The 9,171-nt window shown below is 41.1% G+C and overlaps 1 protein-coding gene and 2 long non-coding RNA genes across 4 annotated transcripts in view; 1 reads left to right on the forward strand and 2 right to left on the reverse strand.

Moving 5' to 3' along the window:
* Window positions 1-486, reverse strand: part of LOC117957349 — a 15,859-nt gene extending 15,373 nt beyond the window's left edge. The window contains exon 1 of the long non-coding RNA XR_004659484.1: window positions 477-486. This is a non-coding gene — a long non-coding RNA (uncharacterized LOC117957349). The remainder of the gene's footprint in view (window positions 1-476) is intronic.
* The window catches only part of atat1 (alpha tubulin acetyltransferase 1), an 18,737-nt gene that overhangs the window by 6,046 nt on the left and 3,520 nt on the right, over window positions 1-9,171 (forward strand). The window contains exons 6-9 of one of the 2 annotated variants that reach the window (XM_034893024.1): window positions 1,727-1,828; window positions 4,238-4,283; window positions 4,688-4,733; window positions 8,041-8,115. In XM_034893024.1, coding sequence (XP_034748915.1) covers window positions 1,727-1,828; window positions 4,238-4,283; window positions 4,688-4,733; window positions 8,041-8,115 — 269 coding nt within the window. The remainder of the gene's footprint in view (window positions 1-1,726; window positions 1,829-4,237; window positions 4,284-4,687; window positions 4,734-8,040; window positions 8,116-9,171) is intronic. The other variant, XM_034893026.1, reaches the window with a different exon arrangement.
* Window positions 6,856-9,171, reverse strand: part of LOC117957347 — a 9,185-nt gene continuing 6,869 nt past the window's right edge. Inside the window, exon 3 of the long non-coding RNA XR_004659482.1 lies at window positions 6,856-6,944. This is a non-coding gene — a long non-coding RNA (uncharacterized LOC117957347). The remainder of the gene's footprint in view (window positions 6,945-9,171) is intronic.

Raw genomic sequence — 9,171 nt, forward strand, 5'->3', positions numbered from 1 at the left:
TGACCTTTGGCCTAGGGTGCTCTGGTACCACGTACACTTGTGAGCATCCTTATGTTCGAACATGGTGTTTGTTATGGAATATCCATGACTAGCACATAAGTCCAACAACAGACAACCACTCTGGTTCAGATCAGGGAGGCCGTTCCTCCCAATCACGCCTCTCCAAGTATCTCCATCATTGCCCACGTGTGTGTTGAAGTCCCCCAGCAGAACTATGGAGTCCCCTACTGGAGCCCCATACAGGACTCCATTCAAGGTCTCCAAGAAGGCCGAATACTCTGAACTCTTGTTTGGTGCATAAGCACAAACAACAGTCAGAGTTTTCCCCCCCATCACCCGCAGGCGTAGGGAGGCGACCCTCTCGTCCACCGGGGTAAACTCCAACGCAGCGGCACTCAGCCGGGGACTTGTGAGTATCCCCACACCCGCCCGGCGCCTCACACCCTGGGCAACTCCGGAGTAGGACAGAGTCCAACCACTATCCAGGAGTATGGTTCCAGAACCGAGACTGTGCGTAGAGGTAAGCCCCACCAGATCTAACTGGTAGCGCTCCACCTCCCGCACAAGTTCCGGCTCCTTCCCCCACAGAGAGGTGACGTTCCACGTCCCCATAGCCAGCGTCTGCCGCACGGGTCTGGTCCGTCGAGGCCCCTGACCTTCGCCGCCACCCATGTGACAACGCAACCGACCCCAGCGGTTCCTCCCACAGGTGGTGAGCCCATGGGATGGAGATAGGGGTTCCACGTAGCTTCTTCGGGCTGTGCCCGACCGGGCTCCGTGGCAAACCCGGCCACCAGGCGCTCGCTGACGAGCCCGCCGTCTGGGCCTGGCTCCAGACGGGGGCCCCGGGCTTCCTCCGGGCAGGGTCACTCCCTCTCTACCTCGGTCTTTCATGGGGTTTTTGAACCATTCTTTGTCTGGCCCCTCACCTGAGACCACTTTGCCATAGGAGACCCTACCAGGAGCACAAAGCTCCAGACAACACAGCCCTCAGGTTCATAGGGACACACAAACCTCTCCACCACGATAAGGTGATGGTTCCCCGGAGAGGCAGTCTGTATGTTGTTTTGTTAAATGTGAGATGTTCAAGTCACACACGTCGCGTTAAACAAGGAAATAAATATGGCCACGTACATGTGACGTTTACCCGTTCTCACTCCAGCTTGGTCATTGGCTCTCAGAGTCACATACTGATACAAAGTCTGGCACGAGGGACTGCTGGGACTGGTTGAAGTTGCGGAAACTCTGGTTATTGCTCAAATTTGCAAAAAAGTCACAGCGATTGTTTTGAATTTGCCTGAATTGGCAACATCTCAAAATCCTGGAGGGAGGGATACAGAACACACCATAAACTTAGGCACACGCTCAGTATGCTTCAAATGAAATGCAACGTCTAATAACACTTTTTATTGTTATATTTTTCATTAGACATAGTCACTTTTTGACTATGGAATATTACAAACAAAAATAACCACTTTACTCAGTGATTTGCAGTGCAGAGGTGTGAAAGTATCACGTTTTGAACTGATTATTCAATGATTTCTAAACTTTAGGAACCCTGGATTCCCACAATAACTTTTTGCACTTCACAACTTTATTGATCGAAATGTAAACAATTTAAATGAAGTAATGCTAGTGATCTGCCCTCTGCAGTACAGATGATTATGACATTAATTTCTGTGTGCTGTTTATCACCGGCTGCACATTTTCTCTTTCTCTATTGCAGCACAAGAAATTAGAGCCGGTTCTGATGGCATACGACAGGCCCTCGCCTAAATTCCTGTCTTTCTTGGCCAAGCATTATTGCCTGACACCAAGTGTTCCTCAGGTACAGTCTGTACTTTACTATCACTATGGATGGATTTCAAGTCTTGACGTTTTAAGTTTTTTGGAGGAAATGTGAACCTGTTTTTTTAAGCTATGCTGTGAGTAAGATTCAGAGTTCTTTGACTTCCACAACAGATGCAAATAGGGCTGAACAATATAGGGTTTTAGCATTAACATTGTGATGTGAGCATGCGCGATAGTCACATTGCAGGACGTTGCGATGTTGACAATTCTCCATTTTTGCTGCTTGATAGAAAGGTAAACTTTCATCGTTTCTCCTTTTACATGATTATTACTGTCCAACTGTTCCCTGTTAAGACAGGTAGCCATGTGGGCAACGTGTACGTGGGCTAATGCAGTTTCTAGAAGTTAAAAAATGAAAGAGTAGTATTCTATAGACCCCTATTGATTTAACTGTTATGTGAAAGTATCAGTATCAGTATCCTCAACCAAATCAAGTGACAATCAAACTGAGCTGCTATTTTAATTAATACAAGCATTTGTATTCCTTTTTATCCTGATATTTTTATTGAATCTTTTTATACTTTACTTACTATGTTTGAAATGTTGTCTGTATGTTTAACTGTCTTGTACTGTAGGTCTGACGAGCCAAAGAAAAATGTCCAACCTGGTGGACAATAAAGATTTATTCTATCCTAAATAAGGCTCTCCGTGTGTAGAAAAACACTGTAGGCAGCAGCTGCCGCTGACACAGCGATGCGCATAGTTTTTGATGGGTAGTCAGTGAAGCTACAGTAGTCAGTGTTTTATGTTCTCTGCAAATACAAACTAAATCACCTGATTAAAGCAACATTATCACAACGTCTCCCGGCCATTTCCCCCCGCAGAAATCATTCAGCCTAAAGCTAATATAGTTAGCCTAAAGAAACAAGGGGTCGGTCTGTCCCAACTAACGTTTTGGTTCGGAGCCGCAACACTGGAAATATCGCAATGTAAGATTTTTTCCATTATCGGTAGTAGTAGTAGTAGTAGTAGTAGTACAGTGGTTATATTGGCCGTGGTTGATGCAGAAAGAAGTGTTGTTGGTGCCATCTGCTCTTCACTGGCACGAGTAGAGAGTAATGTGATTAAACACAAATGATCCCAATTCAAAATAAATACAGCCATGGTCTCCCTCAGTCTATGATGTTTGGATCTGTGTTGTCTTCAGGATGTAATGAATTATAAGATGGCTCCATGGTGCAGCTGACTACTGGACTATGTCCATTGTGGTGGCAAAGTATTCACATGTAGATATTGCAACTTCCTCAGGGCATTTGTTATACAGGGCAGGCTGTGGAACTCGGGTGAAATGGTGATACAGTGGCATGGTGTAACGCAGGGGTCTTCAACGTTTTCCAGGCCAAGGACCCCCAAACTGATGGCGAGATGGAGCGGGGACCCCCTAATTATGCCAAAACACTTATTTATGAACTTTAATTTCCAGTGCAAAATAATCTCAAAATTAAATAGAACAACGTGGTGTCAACATACAGCAGACGAGTAGAGTTCACACTGCAGCAAAAGCTGAATACTTTCACCCAGCAAATGCTTGTTTGAGAGTGTTAATCCGACAACTAACTTTTCCTCAACGTATCAAGTCTTTTTGGTGCCTAAAGTGAACTTTCATGGGATATGTAGACCAGAAAGGGGGAAATCCCATGCATCCCCCCTGACAAATCGCTCCCTGGTCATATTGCCTTGTGGTGCAGACCAAATCTTGCACAGTATTTGTTGTTGTTTCTTGCTGGACTCCTTGAAACCAAAGTGTTTCCAAACAGCTGTATTGATTTACCTTTCTTGTTGACTAAAGGCTTTCTTTCCACCTTCTTGGCTCGAGGTGAGCTAAACATTACACAGCCTGGCTTAAAGTGAGTTTGGGCTTTTAGGGAGGGGCGAAAGCGCAAACCAAAGCCCAAACTGAATAAACACGGCACATATAACCACAAAACCTGTTTTTCTCAATCGTGTTGTAACTAAGGTGTCTGCTGATAGTCTGGCAATGTCAGAAATGAGTCGCTTTATATTATTGTGGAAGTTTCTCTGTGTTCCACTGTGGTTCTTGATTTATTTTTATGACAAATACATTTAAAAAAAAAAAAAATTGATTTAACTCTGGAATGTTAACTTGGAAATCCTCATATTTTTGTGTGTTCAAACTGCTCCAGCTGTGCTGTCATGCTGGTTTGAGCTTGTTTCTAAATGTTTAGTTGACCAATCAGATTATCTAGTCAGATCCACTTGTTTCATCAAATCTTTTTTATCTCAATTATGTTGTTTTAATAATTGTTGGACGCCAACAACTGACGGTGTAATAACCTATGTCTTAATCTGGTATTGAAACATTATTGACAGTAACCTTTATCATAAGCTATTTTAAATTTCTTGTCTTTTTTTTTATTCTGTCCAGGCCAATAACTTTGTGGTGTATGAGGGCTTCTTCCTCAACAGATCAGGTAACCTTTCCACTGCTCTAATCCAACTGCTTTGTTATATGCTGTTGTGAAAGGGTTGTGTAATTGTTTTTTCTCTCCTTGGTAATTTGAGCATTGAGTCGTGGGCAAGTGGGTGGCTTCAAACGTGACAACCTTACCTTGGCATTCTTGTTACACCCACATACTTTTGTGAAATCATGTTATCAAGTTCAGTTACATAACTTATTTTGAATGCTACATCTGTAAACTTAATTTTTGCTTTTTGCATCACAAAGGAATTCTCTTTTTTTGTTACACATATCTATGCGGGTAGACTAAAATCCCCCTCATTAGAGTCTGTAAGTCTAAAAATGGGGCACTCAACCCAAGAGTGCTGATCTGCTTTTCCCACTTCCAAAATCTTTTGTTTCACCAAACTTTCTCAGGCTCTCCCTCCTCTCCTCTGACGGATCAGGGGATGTACCGCTTTTTGTAAGGACTTTTATAATCTCATTTCTTTTCTCATATGTCCCCAGCTTGTTGTCCTTCCTTTTCTCATTATAAGATCCATGTTATATGTTTGCTGCTCTTGGTCTCTTCCTCATAACATTTCAACCAGTTTCACTTCCTCACTTTCAGTTTCCCGTCACTTGTATTTATCTATCTTTACTGGTATAATACATCTCATATATTGCATGTCATGTCAAATATTAAACCCAGAGAAGAAAAACCAGTAGACCACCTCAAGCCTGCACAGACCCCCTGACTGACAGGAGAATACCTGCCTGTTCCCTGACCCTCCAATGTCTCAAATACCTCTTTCACACCAATGACCAGGGTCAGACCAGGGTTATCTGACCAGTGTTCAACCCTAATTTTCTCAATTCAAATCAAGTAAGTAAACACGGGTTGATCCCTGGTCATGACAAATCAGATACAACCTGGGTAACAACCCAGGGGCGCAATGCAGAAATAATTGGTGTTGGTCAACACAAAGCTTTTTAGGAGCCCTCCAGAAAGGTCAGGTACAGTCCCCAATTATGTCAATGTCAATTTTATTTCTATAGCACATTTAAAAACAACAGCAGTTGACCAAAGTGCTGAACAGGGTCAATGTCAAATACATAAATAACAAGAGTAAAAAACACTCCAGCCAAAATACATCATGGGGGAAACAAACAACAACACTTTAAAACTTCATAATCCAGGTTAACGAGGGTTAAAGTATACGTATAATCCATCTGGCAAACCATTAACATGAAATTGAAATGCCACCCTGGCCATCTCACGAACCCACTCCTTGATTGATCGCACCCCTTGATTTTTCCATCCCCCTAAAATAATCTGGACTGCCATCCATAAACTAGTTTGGACCCTTAGTTTTGACCCATTTGACCCATCTCCCAAAACAAATTATCCTGGGCTGAATATAACCTGGGTTCCTGCAATCCAACATAGTTTGTCATTCAATTCAATTCAATTTTATTTATAGTATAAAATCATCACAAGAGATAGCTCAATACACTTTACAGATAGAGTAGGACTACACTCTATATGTTATTATGTATCACAGTCTAACATTCCTGGACCTCGTCATAGGATCATTTGTCTTACATTTCCAACTATTTGGTGTCTTTCAGGCCAATTCTAAACAATCTGGATGGAGTCCAATATAAGCAATGCATAATGTTGACCTGAATGAGGCGGACCCTAACATTGCTTGACGTAGTTTTGATATTCCTACAGATTCTGTCCCACTCCTCAGTGGACTACCTTGATCCCTGTCCAGCCTCCACCCCCCAAGTTCTGCATAAGCATAAATTAATACCCAAGAAGTCTCATGACCTTTTTCGTATTTCAACACTTTATCTAAACATTCTGGTGCTTTTGGCGCAAAAGAACTGGATTCAAATATCTTCACTAACATACGGGGAAGTTGCAAATATGTAAAATATCAAAAAAATTGACCTAGGGATTCCAAATTGCTGTACTGTACCCTCAAAGGATTTCAATATCCCACTGAAAGACAGATCCCCCAATGTGACGATTGCCTTTTCCAACCAATCCCTCTAAAAAGGGAAGATCTACACATAACTTTGGATTTTGTCAAACACTCGAAGTATTTAAATCTAGTTTAAACAGCCGGGCCACTTTGGTCCTAACAACATTTAAGTAATAGATTTTTGCATATGTTTTTGATCACCATACAGTTCAACAGGCATTGTAAGGGCAATAATGGGGCAACAACACATTTCTCAATACAATAGCAGGGGCTCTCTTAAGATGAAGTGACCAGTGAACCACATGCCTTAAGTTAAAATCATAGTAATAATACATCATATTTGGTATACCCAAACCATCATTCTTTGTAATTTCTTAAAATATAGGAACATCATCTTTAACTAAGGAAGGAAATTAGATATACAGATATACAATACCTTGCTTTAGCCACTGAAATGCACCTAATTGGAAGGCTGTTATGGGGCACTGAGCTGTTAAACGTAACGCTTCTGAGTTGAACCAATTTATCCTGTAACCTGAACATTTCAAAAATAGTTGATAATTCCGCCTAGATAGCTATTAACTTATACGCAAAAAGTAATATTTCATCCGCAATAACCATACGTTTGTTCACTACGCCTCCTGCCATAACATCTGGGAAGTTAGTCTTCCCCCTTATGGCTGCTGCCAAAGGCTCTATGGCTTAACAAAACAACAATGGAGAAAGAAGTGAGCCCTGTCTTGTTCCCTTTCCAACAACACAATATTCAGAAATGAACCAGTTAGTTTGCATCGCAGCCTCTGCATCTCAATCCCTTTCATAAAAATGCTGCCAAACCCTTACATTTCCAAAAACACTGTAGCATATTTTAACACAATTCAATTGATTGTTCAATTGACAATTCATTGACATAATTTCTCCAGCCCCTGGTTGTTATCCTTGGTTGTGTGCAATTCACATTGAAATGAAGGCACGCCGTACCCACCTCTTGACCTGGTTTGTGTAGCCGAGTCGATCAATGCAAGTTAAACCTTTCAAACAAAGTCAACCCTGATTCAACCCTGGTTGAGACCTTGGTGTAAAAGTGGTAGAAATTTTTGCCAGTTAAATGTGACACTCCGTGGTTTCCAAACATTTTCACATCAAGGACCCCTAACAAATCAGACCACAGACCCCCATTTAGCATATTTTTGCTTTTAGATATTTTATTACATAAAGTGTAAAAGCCATGACCAAAATTTTCAAACATTCTGTCATTATGTTACTTATGGATGGAATTATAGTATATTAAATGATTCCCCTTTATGTAGGGGACCCCCTGGGACCCCACTAGTTTAGAAGCACTAAACGGGAAAAGGTACCATTGATGCAGTTTTTAGAAGTTCAAAAATGAAAGAGTAGTATTCTAAAAGCAACATAGCAGACCCCTATTGATTTAACTAACTTAACAATATAACTTTATATTTCTCCTGTATCCATATTATCCACTCACTCCCTTCACAAATTTGTAGCTGTAATCTCCACCGTCTAAAAATTGCCTACATTTTTGGGCACTACCTTTTCTGCTATTGTTACTGCTATTTCTAGTGGATCATAAGTGATGATCGAAAGGGATTATTTTTTAATTAGTCTGTATGTGTTTTTTTTTTGTGTAAAAATTGTTGTATATTATACCTCATATTTCAGCTTTCACATTGTAATTGTATTGTACTGGCAGAGAAAATGGTGTAAAAATGTAGCTTGTGAAGGACAGTATGTTTGTTTTTGGCCCTGCTTTGAGTGTGTTCTCCTCCACAGCGGCTCAGTTGAGAAAAGTTCCCCTAAAAAAGCCAGATGGAGAGATCAAACCCTACTCTTTAATGGCGAGGGAAGGTAAACAGTAATTTTTGTTGGCCAAGGACATATACATTGTGACTATGGTTTGGTGTTTAATAACTGTTGTGCAATTACGTGCAAGCAACACATGGAGGTGTGTGTGTGTGTGTGTGTGTGTGTTTGTGTGTGTGTGTGTGTGTGTGTGTGTGTTAAAAAACTAAAAAGATTCAGTTGTGTATGTATTTGATGAGGGAAGTAGCTACAATGAGATGGAAATTGTGCTGTATTACTCATGTTCAAATGACAGAAATACAGTGTTTTTAGTGTTTGAACCATATTAGGGACAAAAAATTTGAATATCTCGGCCTCTGCTGCTTCAGTTTCTGACCTTCTAGTTATAATCTGTCTCTTGGAAATCCTCCACCTTTATAGCAGTGCACAGTTAAATTGCTGGAGTACTCTTTTATACATAATTACATTACATCTCATTTAGCGGACTTTTTTATCCAAATTGGCTTACAATTGCTATACAGTGGTGCGAAAAAAGTGTTTGCCCCCTTCCTCATTTCCTGTTCATTTGCATGTTTGTCACACTTAAGTGTTTCGGAACATCAAACCAATTTAAACAATAGTCAAGGACAACACAAGTAAACACAAAATGCAATTTGTAAATGAAGGTGTTTGTTATTAAAGGTGAAAAAAAATACAAACCATCATGGCCCTGTGTGAAAAAGTGATTGCCCCCCTTGTTAAAACATACTATAACTGTGGTTGTCCACACCTGAGTTTAATTTCTCTAGCCACACCCAGGCCTGATTATTGCCACACCTGTTCACAATCAAGGCATCACTTAAATAGGAGCTGCTTGACACAGTAAGGTCCCCCAGAAGATCCTTAAAAGCTACACATCATGCCGAGACCCAAAGAAATTCAGGAACAATTGAGAAAGAAAGTAATTGAGATGTAGCAGTCTGGAAAGGGTTATAAAGCCATTTCGAAAGCTTTGGGAATCCAGTGAACCACAGTGAGAGCCAATATCCACAAATGGCAAAGACATGGAACAGTGGTGAACCTTCCCAGGAGTGGCCGGCCGCCCAAAATTACCCCAAGAGC

This window comes from Etheostoma cragini, chromosome 14, assembly GCF_013103735.1.
Source record: "Etheostoma cragini isolate CJK2018 chromosome 14, CSU_Ecrag_1.0, whole genome shotgun sequence".
NCBI classification, from domain to species: Eukaryota; Metazoa; Chordata; class Actinopteri; order Perciformes; family Percidae; genus Etheostoma; species Etheostoma cragini.